The sequence below is a fragment of the Camellia sinensis genome, chromosome 10 (genome assembly GCF_055761805.1).
Source record: "Camellia sinensis isolate YWXY chromosome 10, ASM5576180v1, whole genome shotgun sequence".
Taxonomy (NCBI): Eukaryota; Viridiplantae; Streptophyta; class Magnoliopsida; order Ericales; family Theaceae; genus Camellia; species Camellia sinensis.
Window position 1 is genome coordinate 27,138,370 of NC_138970.1, and position 22,344 is coordinate 27,160,713.

The 22,344-nt window shown below is 32.0% G+C and overlaps 1 protein-coding gene across 1 annotated transcript; it reads right to left on the bottom strand.

Annotated features, from left to right (window-relative positions):
- Positions 1 to 2,711: 2,711 nt before the first annotated feature.
- LOC114261953 (Protein kinase superfamily protein) lies at positions 2,712 to 9,041 on the bottom strand. Its single transcript, XM_028202283.2, has 6 exons — positions 8,063 to 9,041; positions 7,221 to 7,353; positions 6,828 to 7,023; positions 6,006 to 6,130; positions 5,425 to 5,583; positions 2,712 to 3,251 (listed from the first exon to the last, which is right to left on the bottom strand). Exons 1-6 carry the CDS (start codon positions 8,278 to 8,280, stop codon positions 2,952 to 2,954), a joined length of 1,131 nt encoding a protein of 376 aa, XP_028058084.2. The 5' UTR covers positions 8,281 to 9,041; the 3' UTR covers positions 2,712 to 2,951.
- Between the last annotated feature and the right edge of the window lie 13,303 nt (positions 9,042 to 22,344).

Consider the following 22,344-nt stretch of genomic DNA (forward strand, 5'->3'; position numbering starts at 1 on the left):
TTTTTCTTAAAAATTTCAACAAGTGTTAAACATGACCTCAGTTTAACTTCAACTTGTAAATTTTTCTTAAATTTCAACAAGTGTTAAACCGATCTTGGCTTGAAAATTCCAACTCCCAAGCATCATTCTCCAGCCCTTTACATGGCTTCCACCCACTCCTTTGTGGACCTTATATAAAAAGTCTTTAACTTAGGCTGAGCTTTTCTCTTCTCGGACTTAATCATCTAGGTCGAGATCTTGTCTTCTGGAATCTGGGATCTACTCACTTTAGGCTGAGCTCTTCTCTTCTCGGACCTAATCATCTAGGCCGAGATCGTGTCTTCTGGGATTCTCCATGCCTGACCTCCCGCGAAGGCCGGTCCCTTGGTCCCGCCATGCTGAGGGACTACAGGAACCGTTTTCTGCCCCCCTTTCTGGGCACCTTTCTTGGCCGTTGGAATCGGCGTATCTTGTAGCAGGAACGGTGGCTGCATGACGTTGTTCTGCATCATGAAATTGACGACCGTTTGTAGGGCCGCCAATTTGTCTACCATTCCCTTCATCTCGTCGTCCCTCTACAGGCATCTATCTTTCTATACCTGGAGGTCGTCCTCGTTATAATACCCGCTCCAGTCCGATTTCTTCGGTACGCCGCCCTCCTGGCCGACGTCCTTTCCTCCGTGATTCTTATCACGAGTCTCTTAATTGCAGTTATCTTCTTCGACGTCAAGGTCTATATGTTTCCCACTCTCAGTAGGGGTGTCGTCCCCAAACTTCTCTTTCTGTCTGTCGTTGGCCATCTATTTTCTTTTCTTTCCCACAGACGGCGCCAAATTGTGTGTGTCAATTTCCGACCACACTGCCAAACAGGTACTCAGCTAGAGAACACCAGTTGAATAGATTAAGCTCGAATGACCTGTCACAGAAAAAAAAAGAATCCGGCGGTGGTTCGTCCACTCGGGGGCACTCCGACGATTAAGTTAGTTATCTCTCAAAGATAGTAAAAGTGCTTAACTCACTATTTAGAATATAAAAGCATACCTTAGACCTATGAGAGTGCCTCTTTTTTATAGCCAATACTTACCTAATCCTAATAGAAGCCTAGCTTCAATGGACTTAGGATTACTGCTAATCTTGGACTCCCAGTAGGATTATGATAAACTCTCTAAGAGTCTTATCTTTACCCAAACTGAAGTCGTCTCTCATTCTAGGACTTTTGTCCCTTATCCGCTTATCCCGGATACCGGTATCTTCGCAGATAACCTCGGCCTACCCGAGATGATCTCGGCGTTATGACTAGGACACGTGGCAGCTCGCCTGGCACTTCAGTGACACCTCGGCCATGTGTTGTCATTCAAAAATTATGTCCCCACAATTTATACTAATAGTATTGTCACATTATTCTTATCAAATTTTTTCTATGAATTTTATGTAAGAATATAATTTTTCTTTGCGAATGGAATGAAAATTATTTTAAAAATAATTTATCGGCCTCATTTGGTGATGCGCAGAAGAATCTTCACTGTTAATTTGTGTGGACGGACAAATAGGTAGTGAAAATTTGTTTTGTAAGATGGTCACGTGAATACCATGTGGAACAATGAATAATTTTGCTCATGAAATAGTGAGCACGATCTAACTTAGGGCTTGTTTGGAGTACAGTAAAATAGCACATTTTTTATTTTTATTTATTTTTGAGTTAAATTACCTTTCTTTTTTTTTTTTTTTTTGTGTGTAAAAAATCAAAAAATACATTTGTTTAAATAATCTCAAATAACTTAAAATAAGTGATTTTATCACCGCACTAATGGCGTTGTTCATAATCTTAAATTACTCGATCATTTTTTTATGTGGATATTTTCAGATTGTATAGATTTTCTCCAACCTTAGCTCACCATGAGTTTCCCTATGTTGATCCAGACCACTTAACCTCTCTTACATTTATCAACAAAGGAAAGGTCTTTTTTCTTGTTGATGTCTTTTAATTTAATATATATATATATATATATATTTTTTTCATGAGTTAGTCAAACATTGACAAGAAAGATTGGCAAGTAGTAAAGTAGCTAGATTGTATCATAAAACATTAATGCCCAAACAAGCCAAAAACATCATGTGCTTTAATGGAATCCGATTCACCAACCTAATATCAACGTATTTTATACGTTTTAAAGTCTTCCCACATGCTATAACAATGTGAGTAATAAATTATATACTTTTAATATTATGATACTTATTGTACTAAAAAAACCCATAATTCCAAAGTAAATATTTGGACATTTAAACATTACGTAGTCTTGAAATAATTAGAAAAAATTCACTTTCACCCTCCAAATTATCACTTGTGTCACTAATTCACTTTGCCTCTAACCATTAACAAAGCTAATAACATCATATTTATCAATACAAAAATATTTAAGCATTGGCTTAATTGCATTATCATCAACAGTAGTCAACAACTCAAGCAATGAAAATCAGAGAAATCGAAATATCAAGATTTCCTTTCTAAATTTCTCTCCACCGACCAAAAAATAAAAAGAAGAAAGGAAACTGTGACACATCGATATTTTATGAGGGCATAAGCATGCAATTGTCTTCACAAACCTTGGAGAACAGGAGCAAGCAAAATAAAGAAAAAGGCCTAAATTTTCCAGGAAAAAACAACAACAATCTCAACTAGCCAGAACTGACGATATAAATTCAGCATTATAGCATTTAAGGCAACATGGATATGGACAGGAAAAATGACTAGAACAAGTAATATCCTTTACAATAAGGTCAACTAGTCTGTATAATCGCTATTTATTTCCCAATGAGTTTTTCTGGTGACATTGTTCTATTTTGATATTTTTCTTCTTTTACTAATCCACTGTGATTCATCAGGTAATCACAATTCCATTTACATATACATAGCCTTTTTTTTTCTATTTGAGATTGAACTCACAAAGAAACTTTTTCTCAAAATTTACCACTCACTGCGAGTTCCTAGTCTTCTTTGCAGTGAAAAGTTGGCGAAGAAAACCAAATTTCCCCCTTGTTCGTGCAGATAACTCAGTCATGGAGGCACCATTACTTGTCATGGCAGCAGCCTCAGTGGTTTGAGAATCAGTTGAGGATGATGGTGAGGGTGGCGTCAGTGTGAAGAGAAATGCGTTGAGCATGCGGATGATTTGGCTGAAACTGGGCCGCATATTTGGATCCTCAACCCAACATGATTGTATGATGAACGCAAGATCGGGGGATATATCCTCGGGAAGAGTAGGCCTCTCTTGCTGTGTTTTTCAGATGACAATGCAATTGGTTAGCAATGAAAGCATTTGATAATCGCTGATAAAAAAAAAAGAAGAAAGTATTTGATGATAGTATTCATTTAGATAAAGAGAAATTTTATGAAAGTTTTTGGTAATGGTTCCCATTTCACTTCCATGATCATCTACATGAAAAAATAATAGTCTCAAAAAAGTGATAGTTCTAGCAGTTGTAAGAGCTACTATCAATAGGTTGGGATAGGGATTTTCTTGGGATAGTCTGAAGTCTAAGCGACTTCTAATTACTTAGGGTTGGCTAGATGGATTCATTTTCTCCAATTGGTTCTATCTGCAGTCATATACTAAGTTTAAGTTAGTCATGTCTTTCTTATCACCTCACCCCAAGTCCGTCATTGCTGTCCCCTATTTCTTTCATCACCATCCACACGAATCAAATCACTTGTTACATGATTAAATGATCATATCAGCTCACATGGCTTTTTCTTACCTTTAATTTCAGTCACTTCTAATTTCTTCCTAATGGATTCATTTCTTACTTTTATATTTTCTTGTTGCTCCTCTCATTCTTCTCAACATTTGCATTCATTCAACTACACTCATTTATTCAACATGTTTCATTCTTAACCATTAGACATTGTGTGTCATATAAATATATTATAGCAGAACTGTAAAATTTTCCATTCAACTTAATAGATATCCCACTATCACACAATGCTACTGATACAGTCCTCCATTTCCTCCATCCCGCCCTAATATTTTTTACCCTTACCATAAGAAAACAAGAATTTGGTTAATGGATTGCTTTAGTTGGTCCCTGTGGCCTTTACTATGGTGTTTTTATTTTTATTTTTTTTTGTGACCGCATACTTCAATACAAGTATGGCACAAGGCTGTCAAGAGCACAATGTTCTAGACAGATGAAAAACATGCCAGCTTGAAGTTTACAGACACATGAAATTTCAACAAGAGGTGCATGGAAATAAACAAAATAAAATAAAAAAAAGGATATGACACCAATGAAGTTCTTTCCTCAAGATATGAAATAAATACAAACAAATGCAGAAGACAGACAGACACGTGAGCCACAGCGTGGACGGAAAAACTTTTGCTGGCCAAAGAGTTAGGAAGCCTCAAACATAGCAGGGCTCTAAAGGTTAAGCCTCAGAGCATGTTCTTAAAGCTCACAGAGCACCACATAGGTGCAAAAATAGCAATCATAGTATAGTCATGTTCCACAATTGAAAAGAAAAATATAACCCACAACCTAAAGTATGAAATATGTTCTGTGAGAAGAGTTTTTTTTTATTTAATTTATTTATAATATATATATATATATATATATTACTCTTGTTTTGTTCACTTAGTAGGAGAGAAAGAAAAGATTCTAAGAAAGAAGCCTCTCAAAAAATCTCCCTCTCAAAAAATTTCCATTACATATAAGAATTTTGGAGGGAAATTTTAACTTAAATTTAAATACATGTAAAACTTAAGGTACGGCAAATCCAAAATTTTTTTCTTCAACTCTCTCTACTTTCTTAACCAAACAAGAGGAATTGAGTAGTTTATTTTCTACCCTCTTCTATTTTCCATTCTCTTCCCTTTTCTCTCTCTTGCCAAGCATACTATTAGCTTTTGTAAGGAATACCAATAGAAAAATGAAATTAGTCAGATTTTTGCTCCAATTAAAGAACCAAATCTAAAACACACATTCAATCACCCAAACTATTGGTTTTTCATGCAAATAGGCATGGCATATACATACTATGCATGTCAATATAAAGTAGGCGAGAAAAGGCTGGGAGTATCACCATTCCCCTCCCATGCATAAGGGTGTTCTCTGGCATAACTGCCTTCAAACACCCAATTGACACCATCTCTCTCTCTCTCTTGATGGTCTGCATGTGAACTGCACAACCTAAACCTACGAAGATATTTTACATTATTATAGCGTGCCTTCACCATGAGAATTTTTTTTCTTCTTTCCTTATTTTTTTTTCTCAGACATAGTATGTTAGATGGCCTTTAAACTATTCTCTCTTCCATTTGCTTGCATTTTATAAATTCTTATCGCCTAATCTACAAATTAAGAAATATATATCCCACATCAACAAACAAGAAGACAAATTGAAACAGACCAATGCAAACAGAAAAGAAGGATTATTGATGGCTTTCAGACCTTAAAAGCAGCAGCATAAGCAGCCTGCAAATTGGACATGCCTTCAAATGGCATGCGATTGGTCAACAATTCCCATAAGACAATGCCAAAGCTGTAAACATCAACCTTATTATTGTAATGCTTCTTCTCTCCTTGACGCAATGTAACAGTGCTGTATAACTGCAAGGTTACAGTCAGATTGACGGTGAAAAGAGAGAAAATAGAGCAGGAAACGTTGTTTATGCTACGAGAAAAGAAAAGTAAACTTATACTGAATCATGAAACGCATGATTTTGACAACCATGAAAGCAAGAATGTTAATAAGAGCAGATAAGAGCATTATAAGTACGTGAAAATCATAATACATGTGCCTGGAACTGAGCATGTAAAAACACAGCCATAAACGCTGCTTGTACTCTGGCTTCGCGGAATGGTCACTCAGCTTACATATTGAACATTTTGACAATCTAATTCCGTTCTTAATAACTAGTAGAGGTTCACAAAGTCCAACAATTAACAGGCCGAGTGATGGTAATTAATGGGATAATAAACACATCCTACCAGAAGAATTTATCAATTTAACCCAAGCAAAAGGCACAAACCTCAGGAGCCATCCAACGGTAGGTCCCAGTTTCTGCAGTCATCATCTCAGTCACAGATTCTTCCCTTGCAAGACCAAAATCTGCGAGCTTCACAGACTTATGATTGGCCGTAAGCAACAAATTGTCTGCATTATTAAGTTTTCAAATACATTTTTAATTAGTGTATGGTATAAAAACACAAATATTGATCTCACAATTAAACATCTAATATATTAGTATCAACAACTCAAAACTCCAAAAGTAAAAGAAATATATATCCCATTAGGCAAAGTATTATCATGTTCACCAAATGGATAACCCTTCTCTCCACCACTGCAAAAACCAAAAATAAAAATTTTCTCTCTTTCCTTCACATAAGCAATTTGGCTATGTTTGCTGGAAGCCTGGAGCCGAGCGTGAAAAAACACAATCATAAGCATTAACATAAAAATAATTTTGAGATAATAAATCAAATCCCAAAGTACTATATGTACAAGGCCTGGTGGCCCTGCTTGAGTTCTTCACAGTAAGGAAGAAAAGATACAAATTAAAATTTGAAGACAAGTTGATGGATCATCAGTATTGTTGCTACAATTTCATTCCTCTACTTCTAAGAAGATACAAAATTTGCCAACCTCTTTTACATGCTGTTTATTTAAAGAATACAAAAATAGAAAAATGAGAAAGGGGAAGAAGCTTAGGAACAACTGTCTATTTATTGGAGAGGTAACAGAATCCTCAAAAAATAGTTTTCAACACAGGCAATAAATTGGGTTCATTCCACATTACAAGATAATAACTGAAAACAAGCAAAACTATACAGCTTAACTAGCCATAAGGTACCAGGTTTTAAATCTCTGTGTATAATCCCATTGGCATGTAGACAATCCATGGCTCGAGCAATGTCAAGGGCATAACTTATGGCCACATGAAGGTCAAGTTGATTAGGACGAATACTGACTAAATACTTCCGAAGCGACATCCCTGGCAATAGCTCTGTAACTATCACCATTAAAGGATCCTTACAAGCTCCAATAAACTGCAAAGGCAATATTTGTATTATGCTTAGCAGGATGAACATGATAAATAAGAAAAATGAGAAAGTGGTAACAGGGATGCAACTATTAATTGTAAAGGCCTACCACAAGCTGAATCAGCTATAGACATACGGGTCCCTCAATAATATTTTAAAATGGAAAAATAGATGGAAACATTCATTATACCAAAGATAATCACCTTTACTAGGTTCTCGTGTTTAACTCTTGACATCATATTAACTTCCCGGGCAAATCGACCTTCAAGTGCAGCTTTTTCTTCTAAATTGTTTCCGCGATGGAGAACTTTTATGGCAACAATTCGATCACCATATCTGGAAAAAAATAATAAGGTACTAGGTAAAAAAGACTTAGTTACCAGTCGCAGTGCACCTAAAATTAAGGATAATTGTCAAATAAGAATTAGCATGCAACAAATGCAACTTAACCTTCATAAGTTCATATGACCACAAATGAGAGGAACTCACAAATAAATAAATACAGAGATAGACATAGAAATATCATGATTGTACAGCTCTTTCTGTTAATCGATTTGAGATTGGCAAACTTAAATATAATTTTAAACCAAGCACACTACAAATATCAAGAAGCCCAATCTAAAATGATTAGAATTAGAACCTAGTTCAAATAATTTCATAAATGACCACAGTTCTAATAACTTCACAAACTACAATATCTTGAAACAATCAACTTTTGACCTTTTGTATAACTTTGTCCTAGCAAGGGTACAATAAAGTTTGCTCACATGGTCGTAAAGACGATTATAGTTGGTCACGGAATCCAGTGGTTACCAACATTAACTTCTGCACTTTATTAGTTACATCCGCAATTCAACAATATTTGTATGAACACAACAATTTTTTTCAAACATCGTACAAAAGATATAATAATAAAATTGAGACATGTCAAAAGAAAATCTTTAATCAAAACATAGTAAAACTGTTTATAAAGCAATAATTTAGCAACCAGAATGGTTAAAGCTTGAACACAAATCACAACATTATAAATAAATTTCACAATTACCTTCCTTCATAAACCTTCCCATGAGCTCCCTCGCCGATCTTTGATCCGATAAACAGTAACTTTGGGTCAACCAACAAACTATCATCAATTGTTAACTGTGGGGCAGTGATTGATCCATTCTGTGAAACCAACTTGGGGTCATCCTCAACCGACTTTCGTAGGACTGGTTTCTCATATTCCCCCTCTTCTCCTCCTCTGTTCTTCTCACTGCAACTCATGTTCCAAGTTGCAATCCCTCAGATTATGCCCAAATGCCTCATTTCAACCCTACCCACAAAGCTCACACCAATCCCTTATTATACCCAGATGTATATTTACATGGCAACCATGTTTCACAAATTCAATAAAGGTCAAGTCTTGGTAAACATTTCAAGCAAAACCCAGTACTACCTTATCAAATCACCACACAAAAACCCAATCCTTGTAACTATCTCAACTTCCATATTGAAAATTATCATTCAGAGCTCAGATTAAAAAAATTCCCAATTTCTTAACCAGTAAAGAAAAACCCTCGAATTTCTTGCTCTTGGAGATTAACTTCAGTTTCAAACTTCTGATTATTCAACTTGAGCTTGACGCCTCGTAATCAGACCAGACGAAGTGAAAAAGAAAAAGAAAAAAAAATGAAACCCTAGAAATGAATATATATATATATATATAACTTGAGCTAAGCTGACTGAATATGTTTGGGAGAGAAATATAAACCCTAACCCTAACCCTAAAAAGGGAAAAGTCTCTGAGTTTTCTCTCTCTAGAACTATCACTTCACTCTCTCTCTCTCTCTCTCTCTATTTCTCTAGAATGGAATCGGAGGAGGGGTTCCGATGAAGATATTCCGGTGAGGAGGGGTTTAAAAGTGAAACAAAAAGAGTAGTTTGGGAGAAAAGCGAGTGGCGAATGATGGAGGGACACGTGGAGGGCATTTTTGAAAGAGGGTCTGTCCCCAGCATCAGTGATTTGGACATGGACATTCTTGGTTGAGGATGCTTTGGCTAGCACTCCAGTACAGACAAACTACTCTGGCTCACTAACTCGGCTCGGCGGCTTGTCTATAGTCTTGACTCGTCTTTTTCCGCTCAACTCGGCTTCCCAAATTATATATTTGAATTTTTTTTTTTTTTTTGGTTGGACAAATAATAAATGTTAGGGGTTAGTAAATTAGATTAGAATGAAAAGATTACAGTGTTCTATCGACTCAAAGCATGAACATTTGGCGATTTCACTGTTTCCAAGAACAATTACATAAACCATTGAGTCTACTACGCTGTCCAAAAAATTGCTAATTACATACCTAGGACTATTTTGAGAAGTTGGCTTTTAACTATTTTTTTAGTTTGTAGTAAAAGTTAAAAGTTAGTTTTTTTTGTTTTTTTTTTTCATTTGGAAAGTTGGTTTATAGCCAACAATGAAATTACAATTTTACCCTCATAAGTCAAAATGTATTACATAGGTGAAGTTGTAAATATTTTAAATAAATGGGGATAGTTTGGTCATTTTATTATGATTTGACATCATAAACAAACATTAATCAAAAAAGTCAAAAAGTCACTTTTTACCAACTTGTTAAATCATTTGTCTAAAAAAGCCAAAAGCTTGGTTAAAAGTTAAAAAGTCACTTTTTACCATCTTCCCAAAATAAGCCATAGTTTTTGTTTTATATTAAAAATTTATAAAAAAAAATGATGTGTTAGTAAAATTTTCATAATTATGGACTTGAGTGATTGGTTTTTAAAATTTTTACTACTAAATGGAGAAAAAAATGAAGCATGTATTATGTATTTTGAGTATGAATTTTATCTTAAAATGAATTTTTTGTATTTTGAATCATGTTGAAATAAAAAAAAAAATGGTGTATAAGAAAATAAGTAAGTAAAAATATTAAATAAATGGTGAATGAAGAGAATAATTTTACTTTAATAAGAAATTTAGTTGTGATAAAAAAAAAAAAAATTCAAAAGGCTTTACAATTTTGATTTTGCTTTTCCTTTCCCCTTCTTCAACTCACTTTACTGTCAGCTACCATTGCAACTCCCTATTGTGCCACCTCCAAACCCTCTCTTATTCTTCTTCATCGCTTCTAACTCCTTATCTATAATTTCTCAACATTGTCACCCCACCCCTCCTCCATCTTCCCTATTACTTCTCTATCCTCCTAACTTTTCTCATCTCCCACTCCACAACCCTTCTTGAAACCCTAGCCATCGAAATTACCCCCAACCTCCAACCCCTCATCTTGAAACCTCCCATACCCGTTGTTGCAAACAAGTACTAAACACTTTGGAGGTGCCATGCTGCATTTGATCTTTGAGCAACATATATAGAGTATAATGTAAAATGACATGTTTTCCTATATTACAACTAATGACATTTTTTATTAGCCACTTTGGTTTGTGATTTATTTTTATTTTTTTGGCTTCGTTTGGGAAGTTACTATTTTAATAGGCTATTTTAGTTTTTGGCTATTTTAGTAGGTTAAAATTTTTGTGTTTTGGAAGATGATTGGATTTTTTTATGGTTGGATGTGATGTTTGTGAGAGAAAAAGTGAAATGATTATGGGTTTGATGTGATATTTTGTCTTATTAGTTATTTTAACATATTTTGTCTTTTTGTGAATTTTAGCCAAAATTAGGCTATTTTTTTTCTTCCCAAACACCCCCTTTATATTATATCGAAGAAATACTTTATAACTGACTTAATATAACGGTTCTTCATCATACTTAATGATATTTCACTATTCACGTTTTGTTGTATTTTATTTTTGGGCAAACTTAACTTTACTCCCTTATAGTTTGGGCGATTTGCGGATTGCTCTTCTGACGTTCGAATATCACCACATAACCCCCATGTGGTTAATGGAGTGATGTGCACAGTTAACACCGTTAATGGCAAACGTAAAAAGAACAATTTGCCCTTGTATATATATATATCTAACCTTACCTACCATTTTCACTTTCAACAGTCGTGCATCTGAGAAGAGGAAAGTGGAGAGAACTAGGTTGTACGATTGAACAAAATCACAAAAATCAAAATCAAGTTAATTCTCTCTCTCTCTCTCTATATATATATATATATATGGATCCATTTATGTTTTGTTGTGCATAGTGACTCATATATGTATTGATTGATTGAATATATAGCTTCATGATCGGAATCAATGGCTTCTGAGCTATTTTCTCTCTCTCTTTATATGGATCAATTTGTGTTGTGTTGTGTATACTGACTCTGATAGCTTCGTGATCAGAATCAATGGCATCCGAGCAGTTGATGTCCGATGGTGGACCTCGCTATGTTCAAATGCAGTCGGAGAGTCTTGGAAGCTAGAGAGAAACCTACAGATCTAAGAAGTTTTTTTTTTTAATTTTTTAATTTTAGGTGAGTTTGTGCTCAGATTAGCTTCCAATCATTTTTCTATACCTTCCCTTTGTTGATGGTTTTGGTGAGCATCATCATCAACGAAGATTATAGCTACAAATTATAATTTGGAGAGAAATCAAAGAAGATTATATATATATAGCTACAAATTATATTCTTATACCATATTCCCAACATATATATATATATATATATATATAGCTACAGATGATATATATACATATATATACATTAATTTTTGATATAAATTATGTTGTTTAAATTAATTTAGGTTTTTGTTTTGAGTTTTTGGGGGGTTTTGATTTTCAGAAGTTCTATAATTTTTATTCATTGTTCTTGGCCTTGAGTTGGAGGAAGAAGATGTGAAATTGAGAGAGGGATAGATGAGGGTAGGTTTTGGAAATTGATGATGAAGATGAAGGCATTTTAGTCATTCAATTCGGAGGAAAAATTAAATTTTTATGCCCATTTGTATATCAGGCGCGTGTCATTCATGACCCTATTAGAAAAGATGGAAAAGCTAACTGTGCACATCACTCCATTAACCACAGTGGGTTATGGGGTGATATTCGAACGTCATGGGGGTAATCCATACATGGCTCAAATCATAAGGCGATAAAGTGAAGTTTACCCTTTTTTTTTTTTTTTTTTAAGGAAAATTTTGGTATGTATTTCAAAGTTACATGGATTTGAAGAATTTAATATATTTATATTTTAAAAGACAAAGTTATGAATAGTTATTTTATGTACATCAATGTTGTGATTGATGTAGTAAAACTTTTAAAAGCAATTCTTCTCTACAAATAGAGTTAAAAGGAAAAAAAGTTGTGAGAAGAATTCATAATGACTACATTTCCAGTCCCCTAGAGCTATATGGTACTTACATTTTGTGTGGATATCCCATTAATAATTTTTCAGATTTCTTTTTATTTCTCTTTTGATACAATCATATATTGTTACTCCCATTTTATGATCTCAAATATTTATAACAAAACTCTATTTTTATTTTAAATATATATTTAGTATCATTTACATTTATTACTATTATAACTTTACAGGAATGCGATTACATCAACATATATTTAATATGAATTCATGAAAAATAATTTTCGCCATGAAACAATATTTTTGCGATATCACTTTTGTTATGAATTATGTAAACATATCATTTTTTTGAAAATGTCATTGTTACATTATTTAGAATTGATTTTCTTGCATAATTTGCTATAAAATTAGAAAAATTTTAATTTAGTAAAATTTAAACTTTAATTTTTTATTTGGTCAAATTGTCAATTTATTATTATTATTATTATAATAAAGTCCGTTGAATTGTAGCTTTTGAAGCCGACCAAAGTGGAATACTACAGTGATAGCATGTGTTTTAACCATTCACTTGAAATAAATAATTAGGTAAAAAGAAAGATAGATATGCTTTATGAAAAGAAACTCTCAAACTTTAAAAGATAAAAAGCAATATGGTCAACTTCTTCTTCTTTTTCTTTAATTTTTTAAAAAAGAAAAAAAAAAAGTTTACTGAAACCAAAGTAAGAATGCAGTCCTAAAGGGTGGCAGCGGCTGTGCAGCACGCGCTATCCGATTGTCTGGGAATTAAATATTTTAGTTAATTTTTTATTTTTATGAAAAAATATGTAAAAAAAATAGATAGAATAATATGATAATTTATAGGAGAATGCACTAATAAATCCCAAATTAATAATTTATACACTGTTTAGTCTTAAAAGTTTTTTTATAGACTGAAAGGTCCCATTACAATGTTTCAAACATCAGATTAATGTTTCGAACATTAGATTTCGAACATCAGATTAATGTTTCGAACATTAGATTGATGTGTAAATGGGACTAAATGGAGCATAAGAAAATTTTTAAGACTAAATGGTTCAACTTTTCAGAAACGAGGACTTATGGGTAAATTTTCCTAATTTATATTGATTTTTTTAACTTTTTTACTATTTTATTACTTTCTAAACGAGAGATTACTTATGATTTTGAATTTTTTTTAAAGTAAAATTATATTGCATCCATTCAAAATACGATTAATTTCACACTTCTAAAATTATTATACAAATTTTGTTTCTTTTAGTATGATTAAAATGATCATAATTAAGGTTAATGATGGGTAAATAAACAAAGATAAATATATATTTTAATAAAAAATATATGATACTCTCATTTTTTTTATTCGTAAGACTGACAAATTATGATAGAAAAAAAGCCTAAATGTTACATACATTAAGACATTAAGGGACGTCAGTGTAAAGTCAAAAGCATAAGATTAACTGTATTGTTTTTAAAATCATAGTGAATGTGAGTATAATTTACTCTTTTTTTTTTTTAAATGAGGGTATTTCAGGTTTCTTTTGAAAATTAGTTTAAAAATTTTAATTTAATAATGAAAAATAAATTTATAAAAAATAATACTAAAAAATAGTTTGTTTGATACAATCTTAGTTTTTTACTTTCCTAATAAATTTTTTGAGTATTAGAGTAAATTTTTTTATTAAAAATAAATTTGTCAAACAAATTAAAGGTTTTTAATTAAAATAAATTGGCCGCAATGAAAAGAAACCTTAATAATTCACATGTAATATAGCTTCTCAACCAGCATATATATCAAGTAAATTATTTTTTTAAAAGGCTATCTAAAAAAAAATATTTTAAAATAGGATCTTATTAACATATATTCTTAATATATACCCATTAAAAAAATTTGAAAGATATTCTATATTATTTAATACACTCACTTTTATGATAATATACAACATTTTCAAGTATGTTAATATCACTTTTATGGTGATATACAACATTTTCAAGTATCTTAGCATGTGTCCTAATGATATGCATTAACAAAACCCTTTAAAGTATGAGAAGTGATTCTATACTTCTGAAACATTGTTAAATGGTACCACAAAAAATAATACAATTGGTATAAATAAATTCCATCACTTATTTTAGGGTAAATTAGAGGGAAATTTTTTTTTTTTTAGAGTTTCTAGTATTAAGATTTTATAGTATAAAGGACATTTAATATTTTCATTATGTCTCAACATCGATTCAAAAAAAATTCAATTCAGAGAATATCTCTAGACTTCCTACAAAATTTCTTTGGAGAGAAATTCTAGGAAGGCCAAAGAAATTCTTTAGATTCTAGTGTAGAGATTTTCTTTGGATTTCCAGAGATTTTCTCTAGTTTTCGCAAGAATTTCTTTTGGTTCAAACAAGAAATTTTCTTTACCTTCCCAATCACGATGTGCAATACACAAATCGATCACCAAAATAAATAATAACAACAACCAATATATATATATATATATATATATATATCCAGAGAATTTCTCTAAAGTCTAGAGATTTTCTCTAGCTTTATAGATAATTTCTCTAGATTTTCTCTAGATTTGAAGAAACAGTAATGAAAAGTTCAAGGAACAGAGCATTTGGCTTTACTGTCATTTGCATTTGTTCATGGGTAGGCCAGAGAAATTCTCTGGATTCCAGTTTACAGATTTTCTCTAGATTTTCTTTGGATTTCAAGAAACAGTAATGAAGAGTTCAAGAAACATTAGAAAATTTCTATACCTTCTTAATCACGATGTGCAATACACAAATCGATCATCCAAATAAGTAACAATAACAACCATTATACATATATCTAGAGAATTTCTCTCCAGAGAAAATCTAGAAAGGCCAGAGAAATTCTCTAGATTTTAGTGTAGAGATTTTCTTTGAATTGTCTCTGGATTTGAAGAAACAGTAATGAAGAGTCCAAGGAACAAAGCATCTCGCTTTACTGTGATTTGCATTTGTCCATGGGAAGGCTAGAAAAATTCTCTAGATTTCAATCTAGAGATTTTCTCTAGATTTCCATAGATCTTCTCTGGATTATCTATGGATTTTCTCTAGATTTCAAGAAACAGTAATGAAGAGTTCAACAAACACCAAAAAATTTCTTTGTCTTCCCAATCACGATGTGCAATACATAAATCGATCACCCAAATAAATAATAATAATCAATATACATATATCCAAAGAATTTCTTTGGATTTTCTCTGAGACAGTAATGAAGAGTTCAAAGAACAGAGCATCTAGCTTCACTGTGTTTTGCATTTGTCCATGGAAAAGCCAGAAAAATTCTCTAGATTCGAGTCTAGAGATTTTCTCTGGATTTTCAGAGAATTTCTCTGGATTTCAAGAAACAATAATGAAGAGTTTAAGAAACAGAGCATCTGGCTTCATTGTAATTTGCATTTGTCTATGTGAAGACCAGAGAAATTCTCTAGATTCCAGTCTAGAGATTCTCTGGATTTTCCGGGAATTTCTCTGGATTTTACTAGATTTGAAGAAACAGTAATGGAGAGTTCAAAGAACAAAGCATTTGGCTTTACTGTGATTTGCATTTGTCCATATACATAATACATATACAACTTCTCAAACACTACAACTTTAAATTCGAAATTCAAGAACTCAACATCCCCAAATCCTTTAAGACCAATCAACATCATACAAAATTATCAAACAAACCGTAATCACATTGTTCATGAGATAGATTTTCAAGAAACACATATTTGCATCAACTATATTACAGAAAATAGAGAGAAGAAAAAAAACAGAGAGAGAAATATATAATATATATCAGAAAACAAAACCCTAATCTTCAATAAACTCGTATTACATTTGTATGGTTTGTATATATTTGTTTATTATATATATATATAAATCAAATTTCTCTGTGATATATGGATGTCAGGGTTGAGAGATATTAGACATCACAAAATAATATTATGAATCTTTTTCATTATTAAAAATGGGATAAGGACTTTAGACTGATTTTTTCTAAATCATATTAATATTTTCTAATTTTTTTTAAAAAATATAATAAATTTCATAATTTTGACATAATTATATTAAGTTTCATTAAAATTTAAATTCACATAACAGTTGGACTCCATCATAACACTTAGACTCCATTTTAATCTGTAATTCGTTAGGCACATGGATAAAAAAAAAAAAAAAAAAAAAACTAATGTCACAATATCATTTATTTTATATTGAAATATAAATTTTACTTTATTTATCTTTATGATTTCATACTATTTACATTTTCTTTAATCTATTTAAAAAAATGAATTTAATTATACCAAAATTATAAAACTGACTTCAACGTAGTTTAGTCTTTATATTAGTATTCCCTACTCAAGTTCTATTTGACGATTAGCTATTTTGATTCACTTTTTAAATTTTTATAAAAATTTAAATAAAGTAAAGGTAATAATGTAATAATTTATAATGACGTCTTAATTTTTTTTCAACACCACTACATTTATCAAATTTATTTAAACCAAATTTTGCCAAATAAATATCTTTCCAAAAAGGACTCATTCAGACTAAGCCTTTCTTTAGGAACATATTATTTTAGTAAGTTTTTTACTTTTTATGAAAAAATGTATAAAAAAGTAAAAAAAATAATTTGACAACTTATAATAATCTTTTAACTTTTTAACTAACATGTATTGTTGACAAATGAAACCTAAGTAAATACGGTGAACCAATTATTAACAAAAATGCTAGAAATTTTAAAAGTTCTACTAAATATGTGTGGGTCTCACACCAATGTGAGACATTTAGTAAAAATTTTAATAGAACTTTTAGGTCTCTAACATTACTCAATTATTAATCAAACGGGATGCTACATGCACCAATTAGTGTACTAACTAATGTACCAATACTAATTATGACATTATTATTGATCCTATTCATTATACAAATTATAAATATCAAAAACCTATTAAATTATGTCATATCATCAATTAATACATTAATTAATACATATAATATTATTCTTAATAAAAAATATTAGTCTCATACTCATGTAAAATATTTATAAAAATTTTAATAAAATTTTTAAAATTTCTAACATTACACATTATTAGGGGTTGTTTGGGATGATATAAATAAGTGCATTTTTTATTTTTTTACGAAAAATTTTACAAAAAATTAAGAGGTAATATGATAAAAAAATAAAAAAATAAATTATTTTTAAGTTGTCAAATTTGACCTAAATTTTTTTTTTTTTTTAATTATAAACCAAGTCGCCAACGGGGCATCAACCTCGTGTTTTTAATGGCTGCTCATTACATCGATGACTGTGCCTGCCTTCCAAGGTTTTGTGACCGTTGGCGTGGCAGCAATGCGCTTAAGCCTTTTAAGTTTGGCTTCGGCTCGGAGCTTTATTAATGAAGAAGACAATTTTTTTTTGAAAAATGCTTGGGAGCACTAATTAGTGCTCCCACTAATTAGGTGGCAGTGGGTCCCGTCATTAATGATGTGATGTTTTGGTCTTGAAGTTATATTTTTTTTTTTTTTTTTTACTTTTTTAATACATTAGTGCTATTAGTGGTAGTATTTTTAGTGGGATGAACCATTGTTGTTTTTTTTTTTGGGAACACAAATGAAGAAGACAATCTAATATTCAAAAATTTTAAAAGTAAAGTCAATCACATTTGGATTCTGGCTAAGAGCTTCAATCCATTAAAATTGACAATTCATGAATTTAATACAAATTATTTTTATTTTTTAATAGACATATATATTGTTATTTATAAAATTTGTGCAGGTCAATGATATTAGTCTCTTTTAAAAAAAAAAAAAAAATCTAATAGTGTTTCAATTATCATTTAGAAGCTGTTATGAATCTGGTTGGTGCAAACTTATTTTTTTTTTCTTTTTTTTTTAAATTTAAAAATTGACAATTAAAAACTGTAATTTAAATATACTATTCTTTTAATTTTGAGATAATGTTTTTAAATTTTTTAAAATTATTTATGATTAGTACGTTATGAGGAAAAGTCACGGTAAATGTTTTATTTTAAATCATTAAAATTGGAAAAAAATTATAAATAATTATACCAAATAGGGATGTGGTAGATGAAAACAAATAACGAGTTTAAAAACAAGTATAGTCGTGTAATAGAAGTAGAGAAATTCTATGGTTATATATTTTTGTGATGTATTATATATTTTTATGATAAATATTATATATTTTTTTGATAAAAGTTATGATACTTTATGATTGAGAAATGAAATTACACATTTTATAGTAGTGTTACGCATTTTTATAATAATGTTACATATTTTTTATCCAAACATTTTCTAATCACAAAATGTGTAATATTAATAATACCACGAAATACGTAATATTACCATAAAATTGTGTAACTTTATTTTTCAACCACAAATTATTGTAACTCCTACCAGAAAAATATGTGACATTTACTATAAAAATATGTAACACACACCGTAAAAACATGTAACAATGTGCATATAGTACACACCCCGTATTTCTCTAAAATGTATTACAAGTGAAGCATACAAGATAACTGAGTGTAAAACTGCTTATATATATATATATATATATATTAAAATTTTAAAAACATGTGTTAGATTAAGATTGTTTGGTGCAATTTTTACTGGTTACTTATTAGATAAAAATTATTTAAATAAATTAAAAAAATTGATTTTTAAAAATTAGTTGAGAGGTACTTTTGGGTTCTTCTTTTGAATTACTATCAATTTTTAATTTACAATAAGGTGGAGCAAACACTACTGTTGCAACTTCTACTTGTAAGGCGGAATAGCTTAAATAAATTAAAAGAAAAAAGAAAAAAAGAGAGAGAGCTAAATATAAGGCAGAGAGGTCCTTTTAATATATATATATATTTTTTATTATCGATTTTTAATTTGTCAAAAACTCACCCCAAAAAAGTCCTAACTAATTGGTTGTTTGCACGATATATAAGTAAAAAATTTAGAAGCACTTTAGAATTCTACTTAGTTCATTCTAATTCAAAGTTTTGTAAAGAGTAAGAATCGAACATATCTTTGGATTATCCATGTGAAGCTGACTTTCTTAAACTCCACCTAACCCTTTTAAGCTTTTGTGAGAGTTCGAAATGGGTTTGTCCTATATCAGTTTGAGAGGCATTCACGACTCACTTAATAAGTTGAGGGTCTGCCTCACATCGGTTTGAGAGACATTCATAGCCCACTTAATAAGTTAACTAACTCCTCTTAACTAGCATGAGATATGTGAAAGCCTAAAATGGGTTTGTCCCATAACTTTATGTCCCACTTCACAAATTTATTTTATTATATTTGGAATGACAAAAAGAGAAGAATAGACAAAAGATGGGAGAAAATAAAAGAACAAATTTATTTTATTATATTTGGAATGACAAAAAGAGAAGGGTAGACAAAACATAGGAGAAAATAAAAGAACAAATTTATTTTATTTTATTATATTTGGAATGACAAAAAGAGTAGGGTAGACAAAAGATGGAAGCAGATAAATTGAAGGGGGGTAGGGAGAAAAATGTCGTTTGGGTAGGAAGAAAGTGATGAGAAAATTAAAGAGAAAAAAAGTTGTGTTCTACTTTGAGTAGTCATACATATGCTTACTGTCACGACCCAAACCTGCCTCTATAGCTTTAGCGCTGTAATCGGCCAGTAATCTTGGGATTACCAAAGGCCTCTGAACAGACTGAACAAACTTAAGGGGCTAACGAAAATAAATATACAAACATATAATATCCATAGAGTTGTGCAGATATATATGAGACATCAAATTTAAAGCTTATATACATATATGTGACATCATATTAATGTTAGTCTTACGTCACCAACACAGATACTGTCAAATGGACTTAGCCCTAAGTACGAAGTATGCAAAAACTGTTTAGACAAATAGAAGAAAACAAAAACCTAAAACTTGTTTGCAGAAACATGACAACACTTTAACTCGGGAACCTCCTCGAGAGGCACTGTGGTTAGCTGACAAAACTGATATCCAGGCAATTATCACTGAGTCTAGTCTTGATCACCTACACACATAAATAATACAGTGAGCTAGAGCCCATTGAATAATAACAAAGTAAATATTTTGATAAATGATATCCATAACAGATTCATAAATTAGAGTTTAGATAAGAAATAGATTCATAATCATATTCATATTCAGAGTTCACAGATAATCATATGTGGTACATCCATTAGCACTAACAGAACAGTTGACCCATTTATATGGGACGTAAACAGTTGACTCATGTGCACAGAGACATTCATAAGGATCTATAACAGTTGACCCATGATCACATGGGATGTACAGTTGACTCGTGATTACATGAGACGTTCAGTTGACTCATGATTACATAAGACGTATACAAAGTAGATAACATATATTACATGATACTAAGGATGCCACGAATACATTTCAGAAATCTAGACAATCATTCATCCATATAGAAAATATCATTTTAGAAAATAGATCATTTCATATCATCAGGAAATAATTAAAGTCAAACATAGTTTTACAGAGTTATTTGTCACGACCCAAACCCGGCCCTATGGGTTTAGCACCGTAACCGGCCAGTAATCCGAGATTACTGAAGGCCTGCAGAATAGTAGTATAGTACAACAGAGTACAGGGCCTGGCGGAAGCCAAAACAATAAATGAATAATGTCCATTGAGCTGTGACAGTCTGTATGCCAAAAAGATTTTTCATGCATTCACATATACAAACAGTACAGTCTATACAAAACTTACAGTCACATAGTACAGGGACCAAATCCCTTGATAACAGTACAGTAGTAGCTGACAGTCTATACAGTAAACCAAACAATACGGAGACAGACGGGGGAAAAACAAGACACCCCAAAGCCATAGCATGGCAACTCGGAACCTCGCAGCGAGGCACAAAGGCTGGCTTGACAAAACTGGAGTCTAACCCGCGCTCCTAGCTCCGATCTGGTGGCTGAGCACCTACATATATATATAAACAGTGAGCTAAAGCCCAGTGAATAACATAATGTGTAAGGAGGTTAAGAATGAAATGTCCTTACAGTAATGAAATCAGTTCATTAAACAATACTTCAGTCTTTCAGTCAGAACAGTTATTCAATCATATGTGGTACATCCATTAGCATAGTAGTAAACAGTAGGTCTTAAAGACCGAACAGTAATGATGGCCATCAATCAGTAAACAGTAGTGGTTCCACGAGGGAACCGACAGAGATCTCTGTAACAGTAACAGTCAGTAACAGTAGTTGCTAAGGATGCCACAATACAGTTCAGAATAGAGGACATTCATTCATTCAATTAACAGTAACAGTTCAGAAAGCAGTACAGTTCAATTGTTCAGAAGATAATCATTTTTGAACATATCTTTACACAATTGTTACTCACAGAGTTTGGGCTACAGTGTGCTAGAGCGCGTCTCCCCAGTCGCCAACCCTACACAGTTAATAGATTGAACACACACACTAAGCTACACAGTTGGGAGATAACATAATTTAACCCCTAATGCCTTGGTGTGTTCTACATCTATCCTCGACAAGATGTCTTAAACTAGGCCTAAGAATGCCTAGAATGGAATGAGGATGCAAAGATGTGATCAGAAGACTGTTTCAGGATTTTCAGAAAAACAGAGTCCCGCTCGAGCGCAGGTTTTCCCGCTCGAGCGGTCATGCAACAAAGGTACACGCTCGAGCGTCAACTTTCCTGCTCGAGCGTACTGTAAAAGTACTGGATGGGTGAAATCTCCGCTCAACGCCCGCTCGAGCTTGAGACATGACTCCGCTCGAGCGCCCAATCCTCCGCTCGAGCGGACTGAAAAACAGTGCAGAGATACTGGATGCTCGGATTCCACGCTCGAGCGGCACTTCCCCCGCTTGAGCGGAAGTGCAGAATCTGGGAATTCCAGATTGCACCTCCAAGCTCAAACTCACATTCAAATGCATCAAAACCAATCCTCTTGGGCCCATTTTCTGGAAAACATTTATAAACACATAGAATATCATAGTTCAAAGCTCAATTTTGAGAAATCAAGTCCCAAGGGTGTTT

Excerpts from the sequence above, each read along its gene's own strand:
- LOC114261953 (XM_028202283.2), bottom strand. The coding sequence starts at position 8,280 with ATGAGTTGCAGTGAGAAGAACAGAGGAGGAGAAGAGGGGGAATATGAG. Across the intron at positions 7,024-7,220 it reads AACACGAGAACCTAGTAAAG|TTTATTGGAGCTTGTAAGGA; the intron begins GTGATTATCTTT and ends TTGCCTTTGCAG. Across the intron at positions 6,131-6,827 it reads ACACAGAGATTTAAAACCTG|ACAATTTGTTGCTTACGGCC; the intron begins GTACCTTATGGC and ends TTAATAATGCAG.